At 37.7% G+C, this 18,242-nt stretch overlaps 1 protein-coding gene across 1 annotated transcript; it reads left to right on the plus strand.

The window, feature by feature from the left end:
* Window positions 1-1,851: 1,851 nt before the first annotated feature.
* LOC136234253 (allantoinase) lies at window positions 1,852-10,327 on the plus strand. The gene is made up of 16 exons (XM_066024066.1): window positions 1,852-2,113; window positions 2,199-2,292; window positions 2,389-2,509; window positions 3,408-3,481; window positions 3,619-3,695; window positions 4,101-4,137; window positions 4,211-4,296; window positions 4,559-4,618; window positions 4,851-4,996; window positions 5,129-5,255; window positions 5,371-5,526; window positions 5,629-5,739; window positions 5,815-5,925; window positions 6,070-6,168; window positions 6,324-6,472; window positions 10,063-10,327. Exons 1-15 carry the CDS (start codon window positions 2,024-2,026, stop codon window positions 6,450-6,452), a joined length of 1,518 nt encoding a protein of 505 aa, XP_065880138.1. The 5' UTR covers window positions 1,852-2,023; the 3' UTR covers window positions 6,453-6,472; window positions 10,063-10,327.
* Window positions 10,328-18,242: the final 7,915 nt, after the last annotated feature.

Genomic DNA, 18,242 nt, shown 5'->3' on the forward strand with positions numbered 1-18,242 from the left:
CTGCAGCTACAAAATAAACTCGCATGGCCTCATTACTTGATCTTCAATGCCTTGTACAGAAACCATCGCAACCTTATGAAGTTTTGGTTTCTGGTCGGCCCGAGACTTCTGGATCAGCTTCCGCATCTCCTTCTAGGAATCACCAATCCTCGCCGGCCCATTCACCTTGAAACGGTGATAAATGGTCAATTTTGTTGGATCAGAAACATGCAAAGGGAGAGGTCGGCGAAGAGAAAAGAGGCAAGGATTTGGTATCAAAAGTGTAGAATGAAGGGATTAATAGATTTTATTGGATTAGTGATTCTGTTTTTCTGTTTTTCGGGGTTAATTCTTTCATGCTTTTGCGCATTCTTTCATGCTTTTGCGCCTTCAACATCATCGGATTGTTGGCCTCCAAAATTATTCTTCTCCAAATTCTTCCATTCCGGTACCCACTGCAAAACTCGATCATGGGCTCAAGCCTTTCTTCTTAAATGAAGTAAATGAAAGAATTAAAAATTTGATGTAACTATTTAGGCGTGAAAGACACAAATCAGACTAATTAGAGACTAGTTCAATTTTTGAGCTGTTCAATTCTCCATTGGTTAATTTTTTTTTTGTTTGAGAGAGCTCTGTTGCTTTAGATTTAATTCAACTCCACTGTTAAAAAAAAGGAAACACTTTAGTTCCAGTTCTTATGTGTTGAGATTATTTTACTCTTAATAATAATAATAATACTAATACTGGACTTGAATTCAATGAGAAACCTTCTACATCAAAGCCAATAAAGCTTAATTACAAATGAAAATGAATGAGAGAGAAAGAGAGAGAGAAAGGAGTTAAAGAGAGAATGATAGAGAGAGAAAGGGAAAAATGGAGAGACGAAAGAGAAGGATGGAGAAGGGACAAACAACATGGGTATTTTAGTAATTAATAGGATTTGGGTATTTAAGTAATTTTTTAAGAGTGTGTCCCACTTTTGTAAATGAGTAGGATGAAAAATAGCTTAGGTGGCGCGTTGACCGGTCATTTTAACCGGCTATACACCAAAGTGGGAGGTTACCTATAAGTTCGTACATATTAGTGAGACAAATTGAAGGATGTACACCAAAGTGTGAAATGAGGGTAAAGGTTGTACACCATGGATGAAATTTACCCCTAAATCAACCTTAATTCGTTTGATTTGATTATTAATTTTTAACTTTATTAACTTGTTGGATTAAAATACCCTAAATATCTTTTAGGGTAAATATGATCACGTGAATTGAATAGAAACATATAATAAAATGGATAAAAAATGGAGAGATACACCTCTATGTGAGTCCAACACAGAGATTTACATATAACTATGGTTTACCGAAAAGATCAAAGCAAGTTGATTTTTGGAATCTTTTAAGGAGGTTGTCTTCGTCTTCTAACCTCCTTTGGTGTTATATGGATGACTGTCTTGTTGAAACCGATGTAGAGATGGTGTTTTTAGATCTTAATCAATATGTCTTCAAGTCTTATTACAACCTTGTTCTTAATAATTATAATAAATTGATTAATTCGTTTAATGATATTAATATCATCTTTATTAATCGTTCTGCGAATAATATTACCTATAAATAGTATCAGGACTGATGGAATAATATACTAATCCTCCAAAATTTTATGGTTGAAATATTGTATAGCATGGTCTTTAGGAAAAAATAAAATAAATCTTTCTCTATCAAATTAGGCAATAGCTGAATTGGGTGGTGAGAATTGACTGCTACTTTATTCAAAAAGCAAATAGTTACAAAACTTTTAATATTTGTTGAAAGTAGGAATCTATTTTATTTTATCTTGGTAATAGGAATCTATTATATATTTAAAAGAAAAAAAGTTAGGAATCCAGGATAACGTCAGCAAAAATGAGTGAATCTCACAAAAAAGAAAAGAAGAAAATTCGCTGATTGGACAACCGTTCTTCACTTTCCGACGAAACTCTCTCACTGCTGTCACATCCAAATTGCAATTTCTTCTTCCTCCTTCCAGAGACAACGACGAAGCAGAGAAACAAATGGAACAACTTCTTCTATGGCGGATACTACCTTTTCTAGCGCTTTTCGCTTCCTCTTTCTTCTTCTTATTCTTCCTAACTTCTTCCAAGGTAGACTTTATGCCTTCAATTTTATCCCCATTGTTGGGTTTTGCCGATTTTCACTTGCTAATGTGATAATATTGCTGTTTCGCAGTTGTCTGATAGAGATTGCAGTCTTCTTCCTTATAGCCATTACTGGTTAACTAGTGAGAGAATTGTGACACCAGATGGAGTCATTTCTGGTGCAGGTGTGTATGTTTGAACTAATTCTAATTTCGTTATAAGGACTTTTTTGTTTGATTTTGTTATTTAGAAAGCCCTATTTGGAATTTTTGATTGAGCAGTTGAGATAAAGGAAGGGAAGATAGTTTCCATTGTTAAGAAAGAGGATTTACAGGGATATTCCAAGGTGGGACAGATAATTGATTATGGAGAAGCTGTTGTTATGCCTGGCTTGATTGATGTGTACGATTTCCGAACTCCTTGCTTTCATTTTCTTTTTCCTATTTGCTTTGTGTTGATTGGAATGGTTTAAGGGTGTCAATTTCTGTCACCTATGTTGCAGGGGAACTCCCTTTTCAGCAGTGTTTCCGTATTCTGTTTCCTTTCCATTTCCATTTCCGTTTTCTGGCTATGTTTTGAATGCTATGTTTTAGAAATAGTGTTTCCTGTATTCATTTCTGTTTCAGATTCCGTTTCCATTTTCTTCGTAACATAGCCTGTCATCATAACACTATTTACATGAATAATCTGATTAATAGGATAGGTTTGACACTATTATCAATTTTTTTTTTTTTTTTTTTTTTTTTTTGCATTCTTATTAGAATGTAACTGATTATGATGCTCTGAATTGACACACAACATGAATTTTGCAAAATGATTTTGTAAATTGCACTCTAATTGTATGAATAAAGGGTCATTTTGCCATAAACTTAGCTTCCACCCACATTATTTAATTAGAGAGCTATATGGCTTCTTTTATATATGAGTCAATCCTCATTCTTTAAGCTACCTTTCAGAGTGAGTTAATGGATGGATATTTGCTTCACGCTCCAAATGGTTCTGGATGTGAGGGTTGTGCGTTAGCATCCCACATTGTTTAATTAGGGAGTGATAACAACTCCTCATATATGTGAGACAATCTTCCTCCTTTAAGGTACCTTTTGGGGTAAACTGAAAATGACATGTGTCCATACATACGATTGGTGGTTTTATTGACACTTATCAAAAAGAGCTAAATGACTCTTGATCCCTAATTGTATCAACAAATCAATTTTGCAATTTCCTCCAAAAGATAGCTGTGAACAGAAAGACAAAGAATAGTATCCCAATAATTAGGCTCTTTTCAATATAATTATGGCAGGCACGTACACCTTGATGACCCCGGAAGAGCTGAATGGGAAGGATTTCCTTCGGGAACTAAAGCAGCTGCTGCTGGTATAGTTTTCTTCCAACTCGATTCATCTTTATTCGGCTAGAAGCTTCAATTTCTGTCATACGATTTGCTGCTGCAATGCAATGCCTTATCTTATTCTTTTTTCTCTAAATATATGCTTTCTCTGCTCCAACTACAGGAGGCATTACTACGCTGATTGACATGCCTCTTAATAGCGACCCTTCAACTGTTTCAGTGGAAACTTTGAGACTCAAGGTATTAATGAGTATATGATATCTATTTTCACTGTGTAAAACATCCATGAGTTTCAGTGCTTTAAATAATGATACAATGACAAGAATAACCAAGTATCAGCCCCATCTAGTAAGGTCACCTATATGGATTCTTCTTTTTTAGTCATCTCATATTCATTGATTTGTTTGCTTCTTAGTTCTTTATTTGTTTGTTGGGATTTGGGTGTGCATTGGTTTGTAGGGATGTCAATTTCTGACTCGACAACACGATTTACAGATTTACAAAGACTATTCGCTTGACATGATTATCATGTAGAATGTATACATCATATAATACGATAATCCATTTTGACACCCTTATTTGTTTGTGGTGGTGCATTTTATATGTTGCTAACCTTTTCCTTTTTTTTTGACATGAATGTATAAGCTTGAGGCTGCAGAAAATAATATCCATGTTGATGTTGGTATGCTCTTCAAACTATATCTTTTGGATGCCAATATATTTTAGGATCTAGTTATTGACTATGCTATTAACAGGTTTCTGGGGAGGCCTAGTTCCCGAAAATGCATATAATGCAAGTGCTCTCGAAGCTCTCTTAAGTGCTGGTGTTCTTGGTTTAAAGGTAACAATTTAGGATATGTTTCACTTCTAGTGTTCTTGTCAACAGATCTTTGGAATGTATTATTCATGTTGCTCAATAGAATAATGTTCTGTCCTCAGTTGAAAGCTAAGGCGAAATTTTTTGCTCATTATTTTCAGTTTGTGATCCAAATTCCCTATTTGATTTCACCTTTTCCTAATGTTTATTGTGCTCTTCTCTATTCTAAGTTTTGGTAGTTTGAATTATATATATGCTTATAATTTCCCCTGTTTCTGTTGTGTAGTCTTTTATGTGTCCTTCCGGGATCAATGACTTCCCCATGACCAATGCTAGCCATATCAAGGTTTGTTTCTTGGTGCATGTTTCAAAAATTTGTCCTATTAATTGCCCTGTTTTCTTCTATAGATTAACACAATCGCCAATCACATGTCAATATTTTTTTGAATTTGACATCATTTCGTAATTATCCTTTATTCATTCACATAATTATTTCCTTTTTAAAATCCTTTGTTTAGCTGATTTCTACAGATGATATTTTCTGTTTCGGTTATATTCTTACAGTTTTACCTCTTTAGGAGGGACTCTCTGTACTAGCCAAGTATAGAAGGCCTTTACTTGTTCATGCAGAGATGCAACAAGAAGATCCGGAGAGCTATGCAGAAGATGGGGTAAATGACCCTCGACATTATTCGACATACCTTAGGACTAGACCGCCTTCTTGGTAAGATACTGACTACTATCGCGTCAAGAAGCGACAAATTGTTAAAACGTTTAGTTGGTTGATCTATATTTTAATTTTCTGGAGATCACGGTTAGTTATAGAATCTAATGATATTGACCATTCCTTAACCAGGGAGGAAGCAGCTATTAGAGAGCTGTTAACACTATCGAAAGACACACGGATCGGTGGTCCGGCTGAAGGAGCTCATCTTCACATTGTTCATTTGTCCGATTCAGGTTCCTCCTTACAACTTTTAAAGGTATGCTAAAGGTTTCCATTTTCATGTCATCCAGACTATATGCACGGTAACCGGAGTTTGATAAACTCGACTGAATTTCATTTGTATTGTCTTCTTGGCGTTTCTATTTTCGCAGGAAGCGAAAAGGAGTGGTGACAGTGTGACTATTGAGACATGCCCCCATTACTTGGCCTTTTCAGCAGAAGAGATTCGGGATGGAGATACGCGCTTTAAATGTTCTCCACCAATCCGTGATGCTGCCAATAAAGAAGCCCTATGGAAGGCTCTGCTGGTATACATAATTCTAGGACGATGCACTTGAATCCTGTGAATCTTTTTTTTCGTTTTCATTTTCTACTGTCTCTGTTTCTAGCTGATACCTATTCATTTCCAGAAAGGCGACATCGACATGCTAAGTTCTGATCATTCGCCAACAACGCCAGAATTTAAACTCCTCAATGAAGGTGACTTCTTGAAGGCCTGGGGTGGAATATCATCATTGCAGGTTTGTGTTTTTACAGTTTACTATTTTCGTCTTAATGGTTCTGCGACTAATGCGCTTTCGCTCGAGAGTATGCAGTTTATGTTGCCTGTGACATGGACACATGGGCGAAAATATGGAGTCACTTTAGAGCAGTTAGCATTGTGGTGGAGTGAGAGGCCTGCTAAGCTTGCCGGACAAGATTCAAAGGTGAAAGAAATTTTTCGCCTTTCCCTTTTCATCTTATGGACGATACGAAGGATGAGCTGAATAAGGCATTAAACAATTGAGAAAACATGAAACGAATTCGTGTCTTAGATTTCGTCTCAACTGAATCCGAATTACATTTTGCAGGGGGCAATCAAAGTTGGAAAGCATGCAGATATTGTGATATGGGAACCGAATGTGGAGTTTCATCTCAATAATGATCTTCCTATATTCCTTAAACATCATGTACACCTTCTAATCTTCCTTCTATTCTTCTTGTTTCCTTAGAGCAGCATATTCAGCTGCTGTTCGACTGGTCTGTGACGCATCTTAGCGTCATTTATACGAACAAGTTTATCGTTTTTGTGCTTTGCCTAATATGTGGAGTGTGTGTAATACAGAGCATCTCAGCCTACATGGGGAACAAACTTTCAGGGAAAGTTTTAGCAACTTTTGTTAGAGGAAACCTTGTCTACAAGGAGGGAGAGCACAGTCCTGCTGCTTGCGGTTCCACCATCCTAGCAAAATGAAGGCCATGAACTAAACAAATGTAAGCCACAAAACCATATTTTACCCAAATGCTTACTTACATGCCCTGTTTCCTTCTCCTTAACAGGCAGAGATTCCCATCTCCACGGAGGATCCGCTCTGATGGGGAATCCTAAAAAAGGTTCCTCACGAGCGGGGATGGAGAATTTTTTATCCCCGAAGTTGAGATAAGGAGATTTCCATCCCCACAGCGCGGAGATAGATATAGATTTTTCTCCAATTCATATACAACAACAACAAAGCCTTAGTCCCGAAATGATTCGGGGTCGGTTAACATGAACCATCATATAAAACCGTGAAATCAAGTCGTGTCAGCAACACAAATTCGCTCCCTCCACTCCGTCCTATCCACTACCATATTTTCCTCAATTCCCAGTAAACTCATATCATTCTCGATCACCCTCCTCCAAGTTTGCTTAGGTCTTCCCCTACCCCTCACCACTACATCCCTTTGCCACTCTTCGGTCCTCCTAACCGGCGCATCAAGCGCTCTACGTCTCACATGGCCAAACCACCTTAGTCGGTTTCTCTCATTTTATTCTCAATAGATCTAACCCCTACTTTTGTCCTAATTATTTCATTACTCACCCGATCCTTTCTCATATGACCACACATCCATCTCAACATACGCATCTCCGCCACCGACATCTTATGGATGTGACAGTGTTTCACTGCCCAACACTCCGTACCATATAACAATGCTGGTCTGATTGACGTGCGGTAGAATTTTCCCTTCAATCTATTAGGCATGCCGGGGTCACAAAGGAAACCCGTAGCACTCTTCCACTTCGACCAACCAGATTTAATACTATGAGCAACATCTCCATCTACTTCTCCATCCGTTTGGATAATAGATCCTAAATACCGGAAGCAATCCGAGGCCTGAACAACTCTCCCATCTTGGGTGATTGTCCCTGCCTCCCTATTCCTATGGCCGCTAAACTTACACTCCAAATATTCTGTTTTACTTCGGCTCAACTTAAAGCCTCTAGATTCTAGAGTTTGTCTCCATAGTTCAAACTTCCTCTCCACTCCTTCTTTCGTCTCATCAACCAACACAATATCATCTGCAAACAACATGCACCATAGTATAACATCTTGAAGTGAACTTGTTATTCATCCATAACGATGGCAAAAAGAAATGGGCTTAGTGCGGAACCTTGATGCACTCCAATCGTAATAGGGAACTCTTCTGTCTTCCCAACACTAGTACGTACACTCGTGCATGCTCCCTCATACATGTCCTTTACGATGTCAATATATTTTCGCGAAATGCCTTTCCTTATCAAGGCCCACCAAAGTACTTCCCTTGGTACCTTATCATATGCTTTCTCCAAGTCAATGAAAATCATATGCAAGTCTTTCTTCTTATTTCGATAGTGCTCCATTAATTGTCTCATTAGATGGATGGCTTCCATAGTTGATTTTCCTGGCATAAAGCCAAACTGGTTTTCCGAGATCTTCACGTCCTCCTTAGCCCTTGTTCGATCACTCGCTCCCAAAGTTTCATAGTGTGACTCATTAATTTGATTCCTCGATAGTTGGCACAATCTTGGACATCGCCTTTGTTCTTATACAAAGGGATTAAGATACTTTTCCTCCATTCCGATGGCATCTTATTGTTTCTCCAAATTTTGTTGAAAAACGTCGTCAACCATTCGATTCCTCTCTCTCCCAAACATCTCCAAATCTCAATAGGGATGCCATCAGGTCCTATTGCTTTCTTCAACCTCATCTTATTTAATGTCATTTTGACTTCACCCTTTTGAATTCTCCGCAGGCATTCATGATTTATCATATTGTGAGGGATACTTATATCTCCAACATCTTGTCTGCGATCTCCATTAAATAAGTCATCAAAATAGGACCTCCATCGTTCCTTGATATCCTTATCTCCAACTAGGACTTTCTGGTCCACATCCTTCACACATTTAACTTTTCCAAGATCTCGCGTCTTCCTATCTCTCATCCGAGCAATTCTATATATGTCTCTTTACCCTTATTTCGTATCCAATCTTGTATACAGATCCCGATTCACCTTTGCTCTAGCATCTCGTATGACCTTCTTTACTTCCCTTTTAGCCTCTTTGTATTTTTCATAGTTCTCGTCACTCCTACATTTCCCCAATATTTTATAGGATTCTCGCTTACTCTTTACTGCTTGTCGTACTTCTTCTGTCCACCAAGATGTGTCCTTACCCGGTGTCATGCTACCTTTAGATTCCCCTAGAACTTTCTTCGCTACTTCCCTTAAACCATGCTCCATCTTAGTCCATATCGAATCTATATCTAAATCCATATTACAAGTCCAAATATCTTTTTTGGTCATCTCATCCACAAATTTTTGTTGATTCTCCCATTGAAATTTCCACCACTTAATCTTAGTCTCCACTTGTGGTGTTCGTTTTCTTATACATTTCCTACTTCGAAAATCAAGCACCACTACTCTATGTTGGGTTGTCGTACTCTCACCAGGGATCACCTTACAATCAATATAACTCTTTCTCCAAGCACTCCTTACTAAGAAGAAGTCAATTTGGCTCGCATTACCGCCACTCCGATAAGTCACTAAGTGGGATGTTCTCTTCATAAACCATGTGTTCATGATACTCAAGTCATAGGCTGATGCGAATTCCAAAATATCATTTCCTGCTTCATTATTATCTCCAAAACCATACCCTCCATGCACATTCTCAAACCCATCTCGCCTAGAACCCACGTGTCCATTGAGATCACCCCAGTACCATCTTTTCATTCCTAGGAACCTGTTGCACCACTTCCTCTAAGTCCTCCCAAAAAGCTTGTCTTATAGAGACATCTAATCCTATTTGTGGCGCATATTCACTGATGACATTCACAACCTCATCCCCTATCACTAGTTTAACACTCATAATTCTATCGCTCTTCCTAGACACCGCTACTACATCATCAATATACTCCCGATCAATAAGAATACCTACTCCATTTCTACCCTTATCCTTTCCTGAGTACCAAAGCTTATAACCTCAATGAGCTATCTCTCTAGCCTTGGCTCCAATCCACTTGGTTTCTTGTAGGCACATTATATTTAGTCTCCTCATCTTCATAACATCTACAATTTCAACTAATCTTTATCAAAGAACCTATGTTTCATGTCCTAAAGCGTAACCCCTACCATCACCGTGGACTAGCTTATTTACCCGCAACCCTTGCATATTTGACACCACCCCCGGGTCCTGGGGTGGCGCGCCGCTTCGGGGCGACGACCTAGCAACCCTTGCACATTTATCACTACACCCGTGTCTAGGAAGTGCAGCGCGTCGCTGAGTAGGGAACGCCCCCACGATATTTATATTGTGGTTCATGTCATAAGATGTGGCTAAGTTTTACGCTGGCCGCCACAAATCTACCGCAACCCTCCTCCTTTGTCCGAGCTTGGGACCGGCTGTAAAGGCCACCAATTGACCCTCACAGGCGGAGTTTTTTCTCCAATTCATATACGAGAACAAAAATCTCCAAAATATTAGAGGATCTCGTCTTCGCTACGTCCCGTTTACAATTATAATTTTAGCTACCAACTCTTTAAATAATAAACTTTTTTTTTTAATACAGGTGTGAAACAATTTGCAGCTCATCCAAGTTTGGGCCAATTTCAGCAGTGTGTCCATTCCCATCACAAGTGTAAATTATTCTATAAGTGGTTGGATTGGACATTATTGTAAACTCTTAATTAACAAATAAAGAAGGTGTTGATGTAAGTATGTCAAACTTTCCAATGCAGTAATTCTGATTCAGACAATTATTAGGAATAATTCCTTAAGGTTTGAATTGAGGAATTTGAATTATCAAAAGTTAAATTAAAGAAAAATAATAAATCCAAGAAGATCTACAAAATTGTTAAGATGATTGAAATTGAATAATGCAAGTTGCTTGAATAAATAGAAAAATACAAGGAGGAAATGAAGTAAAAAGGTTTAAAGTATTATTTGATGCTTAACTTATAAAAAAGGTTTATGTTTGACTCATTATCTATTATTTTGTAATATCAATATATAGCAATCAATCACATTTTATCCATTAATAAAATTTGATTCAATTTTGATGACACATGTGTAAAGAAACTCGTCCAATCGTGCATGGGGTGATTACTAATCATGTATGAAATATTGTATAAAATTTGAGGCAACTAAGTAGATTGATGAAATATTATAATAATTGTGTTACGATTATCAATCATCCAATGCAAACTAATCATAGATCTTTTTATATACGCGATAATTTCTATCTAAATTGGACCAAGATTGATTTCTATATATCGGAGGTCAATGCCAAAAAATAACAAGTTAGAGGCCAGACACAAACATTTTTTTTATAGATTAGGTCAATGTTACCAGACTCGATCCCAAAACAGAATCGAATATGACAGTGAGATATCACCACAGATGTTTATGAGCTCAGAGTAATGTCTCACAAAATAAGAAAAATAAAAAAAATCAACAATAACAAAGTTTCCTAAAAAACTTTAGCTTGACCAACCGAGCTTTTTTAAATCACAATTCAAAATATTAAAATTTAAATTAAGTGATTCCAAATTTTTTTGAAACTTAGGACATATAGTAATCTTAAAATTAATAAAAGTAGAACTGAATCTTAATGAAAATGGTAAAAAAAATTAGTTTAAATTTGAAAAATGTATAAATCGACATATACCTATTGTTTATATCATAATTATTGATGTCTTGTCTTGTCTTGTTATAAATGATATGAGTGTGGGTTTATCTTCTCCTTTTACTTTACAAGAGTTTAGAATAATTCTGTTCCAAATGCACCCGAATAAGTTTTTAGGGCCTGATGGTCTTAATCCAGACTACTTTGAACATTTTCAGAATTTTAGAAGCCTTGAAATTTTTTATGCTTACACTAGCTGGTTGGCTCGTAATGAATTTCCAACCAATCTTAATGACACTATTATTCCCTTGATTCTTGAGTGAGATAACCCACTTTATATGGCTGAGTTACAACCTATTTCTCTATGTAATATACTTTACAAGATTATTACCAAGGTTCTGGCTAACTGTTTGAAGGTCTATCTTCTTGAGCTTATCTCGGAGAGTCAATCCTCTTTTGTGTTTGAGAGGTCTCTCATTGATAAAGTTATCATTGCTTTTGAATCCTTGTATTACATGAAATGAAATTCTAAGGGAAATAGGGTGGGGGGGGGGGGGGTTGCTTTAAAGTTTGATTTCAACTAAGCCTATGATAGGGTTGCTGAGGTTTTCATAAGGATGTGATATCTCATATTGGTTTTAATGATTGTAGGATCAACTAGATTATGATATGTGGTACTATCGTGTCCTATTCTATTTCTATTAACGGCTCGCTTTTAATCCTTTCTCTTCGGGTAGAGGTTTAAGGCAATGGGATCCACTATCACCTTATCTTTTTTATTCTGTGTGAGAAAGTTAAAACAAAGCTTATCTAGAATGCTAAGGTGGAGGGTAAAAGTCATGGTTGTCGTGTATGTCATGGTGCTCTTATAGTGTCTCTCATCTTCGTTGTATCGATGAAAACTTTTTGTTCTTCAGTGCTACTTTGGAGGAGAGTTAGGTGATTGCAGCAATTATGTTGAATGATGAAACTGGGTCAGATCAAACAATCAATCTCTTTAATTTTGTTTAGTTCTAATATTAAAGCTGATGTTTGTGGCTCTATTTGTTCATTACTTAATCAATTGGATTATCTTCTGTATTATACCATACCTTATTCTATTTCTATTAATGGCTCGTTTGTTGATCCTTTATCTTCGGGCAGAGGTTTAAGGTAAGGGGATCCACTCTCGCCTTATCTTTTTTATTCTGTTTGAGAAAGTTATAACAAAGCTTATCCATAGTGCTAAGATGGAGGGTAGAATTCATGGATGTTGTGTACCTTATGGTGCTCTTATAATATCGCTCATCTTTTTTTTTTTCGATGATAGCTTTTTATTCTTGAATGCTACTTTGGAGGAGAGTCAGGTGATTGCAGCTATTCTGTTGGATTATGAAACTGTGTGAGATTAGACCATCAATCACTTTAATTCTAGCATCTTTTTTAGTTCTAATGTTAAAGTTGATGTTTGTGGCTTTATTTGTTCATTACTTAAGGTTCACTCGGCTCATAACACGAGGCATTATCTAGGCTTGCCTTCTCTTATTCGTAGGTCTAAGCACATTATTGTTTTAGTTCCTTAGAGACATGCTTAGGAAAAGGTTCAATAGCTGGAGTATGATTTTTTTTTTTATCGAATGTTGGTAATGATGTCTTACTAAACTTTGTCGTTCAAGCTTTACCTACCTTCTGAATGAGTGTGTTTCTTCTGCCTAGGTCTACTTGTGATGACCTATAGAAATGACGAATTCCTTTTGGTGGGGTATGAAACAGAATGACAACATGAATATCCATGAGGTTTGATAGGAAGGATACAAGAGGGTTCCATTTTAAGGACTCGCATGATTTTAATAACTCGCTTTTGCAAACAAGGTTGGAAGTTTGTCAATCAACCTCATACTTTGGTTAGTCGGATCTTCAAAGCTAAATACTTTCCAAGGAATAATTTTCTTTCTTCAAAATTAGACATTAATCACAGTTATATTTGGAGGAGTGTGTGAAGTTCTATTGATATGATTGGTAAAGTGTTGAGATGGAGATTTGGCCCGAAAGACTCTATTCAAGTGTGGAAAGACCTTTGGCTGATTAATGATGATAATTTTTTAGCCACCTTTGATTATGTCTTGGGTATAGAGCATGCAAGGGTTTAAGATTTCTTTATGACGGGTTCAAGAGTTTGGGGTCGAGGTGGGGTCCATGACTATTTTAATCATGAAGTTGTGGCCATTTTCAATATGATTATCCCTATAAATGCCTCGACTGATAGACTTATTTGGCATTTCACAAAGAATGATTGTTTCTCTTCTAAACCAGGGTACCATATCCTTCATGACAATAGAAGCAATTTGTGGGATCTTCCTCTTCCTCCTAAAGTCAAGTTATTTATGTGGAAGCTTGGAAGTAATTGCGTTCCTACTCAATACAAACTTCTTAATAGTCATATGGATGTTCCGGTGAATTTTCTTTTGTGTGATAGTGAAGTTGAGCACGAATGGCATTTATTCGTTGAGTGCCAGTTTGCTAAACTCTACTGGTCTACATCTGGTGTGACTGCTCCAACGGGTAATTGGGAAAGAATTGAGGATTGGTCCTTTGATATTTGCTCTTTGAATGATTTGGATGTTGCATTGCATGTAACACTGAATAATTTGTGCTTGTTACTTACAACCGCTGTTAAAAGTAGTTTTCGTTTCTTTTTGGATTGGAAGCTAGTCTGTACACGTACTATAGCTAAAGTTGAATCAAAATAACTCATGAAGTTTAGTGAGACTCCCGATCAAATGGAAGTCGCCAGACATTAGTCAATTGAAATTTAACATACATGCTTCGATTTTTGGTGATGAGAATAAAAGTAGATTAGAGACTGTTGGGTGTGTAATAGTATCTGCTCTGTGCACTATCATTGTGTGGATTATTTCTCTTGGTTTCTATAATATTTAATTCGAAGTTGATGTTAAGTTTGTAGTCGATTGTATTCATCTTCAAATTGCGATGTGTCTGAATTTAGAGTTATTATTCGAAAGTGTAAGGAAATATTTCATTTTAGTTCTAATTTTAGAGTAACATTTGTTCCTAGATTAGTGAATGAAGTTATTATTGCTAGATATACTTTTTCCAAGATTAAGGATTGTTCCTAATTGGTTTGAGAATTCTTTGTAAAAAAAACCTTGTTTGATGAGAAATTATACTATACGTCGGGCATACCACATCAGATTTCTATTCACACAATAAACGACCTCTATAGCTCCATTCGTACTATTAGAAGAGAACACACACAAAAAAAAACTCTCAATAGTTTCATCTCCATTACAGAATTGATTTTCGTTGTCTTTTCAATCTAATTAAAGGACGCATAGAGTAGGAAGAGGCGGTGGTGGAGGATAACGAACGGAGATCTGGTGGCCGGGGGAGCAGCAGACTGACGGTGGTGCTGAGAGGAATACACAGTTGAGAGAAAACAATTTGGGGTTTTACCTAAGAGAAAATAATTTTGGAGCAGAGAGAAAGAAGAAGGTAGAGACGTGGTCAGATTCAAAATTAAAAAAAAAATAAATATTTTAATCTTTTAATAGTTTATCCATATGTTTTGTTATTATTAGACTTAGCACGTATGCCCGACACATAATATAATTTCTCTTATTTTTTTTTTTGGTAGGAAAGGAAAGAAAAAAAAAACAAACAAAAACCAAGAAAAAAACCTAACCCGGGATTAGCCTAGGGGAGCTAACCCCCACCACATCATCCAAAAGGAGCGAAGATAGGAAATCAGGAGGAGAAGAGAAGGTTGTAACTCCCAACATCCTCTTATGGCCTTCTGCCACCAGACGATCAGCCACCCTATTCTGTTCTCTGAAAATATGGCTGAAATCGATGGACTCAAAGGAAGAACACATCCTTCTAATACCTTTGATTAAATTTTGGCTATTTAAACAAATAGCATTATCGTCAGATATCATTTTGATAGCTTCTAGGTTGTCAGATTCCACAAGCACCTTCTTTAAACCCAGACTCCTAGCAAGCCTAAGACCAGAGAAGATTCCCCAAAGCTCTGCAGAAAAGGAGGAACCCATACCCAGGTTCTGCGTGAACCCAGAAATCCACGCACCACCATCGTCTCTCAGAACTCCACCAGCAGCAATTTTACTGTCTTTATGATAAGAGCCATCAATATTTAATTTAACCACCCCTTCACTAGGCCTACACCAACCCAAGAGATGGACAACCTTCTTCTGGATCGGTTTAACAAGAGGGTCCTCTTTAAAGCTATCAGCAATAGTAAAAAAAAATTTAGAGAAGAACTCAACCAAATTAGGAATAACAACATTCTCTCCCCCAAAAATCTCAGCATTCCTCCAATTCCATAGCTGGTGACAGACAATTGCAAAGATAATGTCACCATTCTCAAGATTGGCCAATAACTTCCCACTAACACCATCGGCAAACCAGTCAAGATCAGAGTGGGAAAGGAAAGCAGGCAGTAGCTGGTTAGGGAGAATTTTCCTCCACACCTCTTTACTCCTGGCGCAATCTCTAAGAGCATGGCAAATAGTTTCTTCCTGCCCTCTGCATCTACTACACGCACCAGACTCCACCAGATGACGTCTTTTTCTGTCTGTATTAGTGAGCAGCCTATCCTTAACCCCAAGCCACAGGAAGCTCCTAATGCGGTAAGGAACTTTCAAAGCCCAAATAATTTTCCACACTTCAGAGTGAGGAACCTCCAAATTTTGATTGAAAGCCTCGAAGGCAGACTTACAAGTATAAGTCCCATTCTTCGTTAACGCCCAACAGTGGCTATCCCTATCTTCTTCTTTGCTACTAATCTTAACTCCTCTAATTCTCAGGAGAGTTTCTAGACTAAAATAGGATTCAAATCTTGACCAAATCCAATCACCCTCTGAATCCACCACATCAACTATCTTCCAATGTTGGATACCCACGGGAGGAGGGGAGATACAAACCTCTAACAAGGAATTTTTACCAATCCAGATATCATTCCAGAAGCTGATAGACTTTCCATTTCCCACAGCCCAACCTATCCCCGAGAAAAACTCTGAAAACACAGTACTAAGGCCTTTCCAAAGAAAGGAAAAACTAATAACTCTCTCCTTGGGCCCCCCAAAAATCCTATCTTTTCTATATTTCCCGCATAACAAACGAACCCAAAGAGAGGAAGGAAGTTGCCACATCCTCCACAGAAGTTTCATCAGTAAAACTTTGTTATTGTCCCTGGCTTGTCTTATCCCCAGGCCTCCCATATTCTTCGATTGACAGACCTCTTTCTAGGGCACAAGGTGGATCTTTTTCCCCTCCGCAGAGTCCCCCCACAGGAAACGACGATTGATTTTATCAAGATCATTAAGAATAGGCTCAGGCAGTCTACAAGCTTGCATAATATGATTAGGAGCCGCACAATTGACAGACTGAATCAAAGTAAGGCTCCCTGCCAGAGACAAGGATTTAGCTTTCCAACTGGCACATTTGTTATTAGATTTGTCGAGAGTCTCTTTAAAGGAGGCTTTAGAAACTCTCTCACTATGGAGGGAAACCCCCAGATACTTGCCCAAAGAGTTGGTTAAAGGAATACCCGAAATTTCACTTAGCCTTTTACAAACTCTCTGATTCATGTTTTTAGAACACAACATCCGGGATTTCTGGATATTGAGCTTTTGACCAGATGCTGCGCAGAAACAATTAAGAATATCCATGATTACAACAATTTGCTCCTCACTACCTTCCACAAAGAGCATAACATCATCTGTGAAGAACAAATGAGTAATCGGGGGATAGAATTTATTAATCGACACCGGGTGCAACTTACCATTGCCAATAGCCTCTTGGATAAGGTGGGTCAATCTTTCCATTGCAATAAAAAATAAGAAAGGGCTCATAGGATCCCCTTGACGGATGCCCCGGGAAGGAGTAAACTCCTCCGACATATCTCCATTAATCAAAACCTGAAAAACAGGAGAAGAAATGCAGACCTCAATTAAATTTACCCAATTATCCGAGATACCAGCTCTCTTTAAACTATCCAGAAGAAAACTCCAGTTAAGGCGGTCATAAGCTTTTTCCAGATCCAGCTTCAGAGCCACAATACGCCTCTTCCCCTTTTTAATTTTCATAGAGTGAACCATCTCCTGGGCAATAACAACATTATCCATCATCTGCCTCCCAGGAACAAAGCTACATTGATTCTGGCTAATAATATTAGGAAGAATACACCAGAGTCTATTGGCCACAATTTTGGTAACCGCCTTATAAAGAACATTACAAAGACTAATAGGCCTCATTTGTAAGAAGGAAGAAGGCCTCTCAACTTTCGGAATCAGGACCAGAAGAGTTTTATTCACCAGCCTAATATCCTCGGAGCCACTAAACACTCCTTTAATAAAACTATAAATACCTTCCTTCACAGTCTCCCAATGTTTATGATAAAAACCTGCATGAATACCATCAATCCCAGGAGCTTTAGTAGCCCCAATACTAGAGAAAGCCTGATCAATCTCTTTCTGGTCAATACGGTGGAAAGCTTCCAGAACCATACCATCCTCCAATCTGGGAAATAAAGTCCTAGAAAGAGCTTTATCAAGATCCACACTTTCTTCTTTGAATAAATCTTTATAGAAAATAAGGGCCAAGTTATGAATATCCTCGTCCTCATAAACCCAATCTCCATTCAGATCTTTAATAGCCTCAATTCGATTCCTATGCCTCCTAATAATAGTGGAAAGATGGAAATACCTGGTATTGCGATCACCATCTTTGATCCACTCCTTTCTAGACTTCTGAAACCAAAGTAACTCTTCCTGCCTTAGCACCGCTTCCAATTCCTTCAGAAGAGTTCTAAGAAGACCATCCAAACTATGATTAAACCTAACATCCAGAATACGTTGAATGCCTTCCATTCTGCTCAGAAGTTTATTCTTCCTTCTAATAATATGGCAAAAGATGTTTTTATTCCATCCCACCATATTCCTTCTAAACCCCTCAGCAGCAAGTAGAACATTAGAATGAGGCTGCCAATTATCCTGAACAAAGTTTTTAAACTCAGGGTGAGATTCCCAAGCCACCTGGTACCTAAAAGGTCTATCCCATCTAGGACGATGACCCTTCACCAGCTTAACAAGAATAGGGCAGTGATC

The sequence above is a fragment of the Euphorbia lathyris genome, chromosome 6 (genome assembly GCF_963576675.1).
Source record: "Euphorbia lathyris chromosome 6, ddEupLath1.1, whole genome shotgun sequence".
NCBI classification, from domain to species: domain Eukaryota; kingdom Viridiplantae; phylum Streptophyta; class Magnoliopsida; order Malpighiales; family Euphorbiaceae; genus Euphorbia; species Euphorbia lathyris.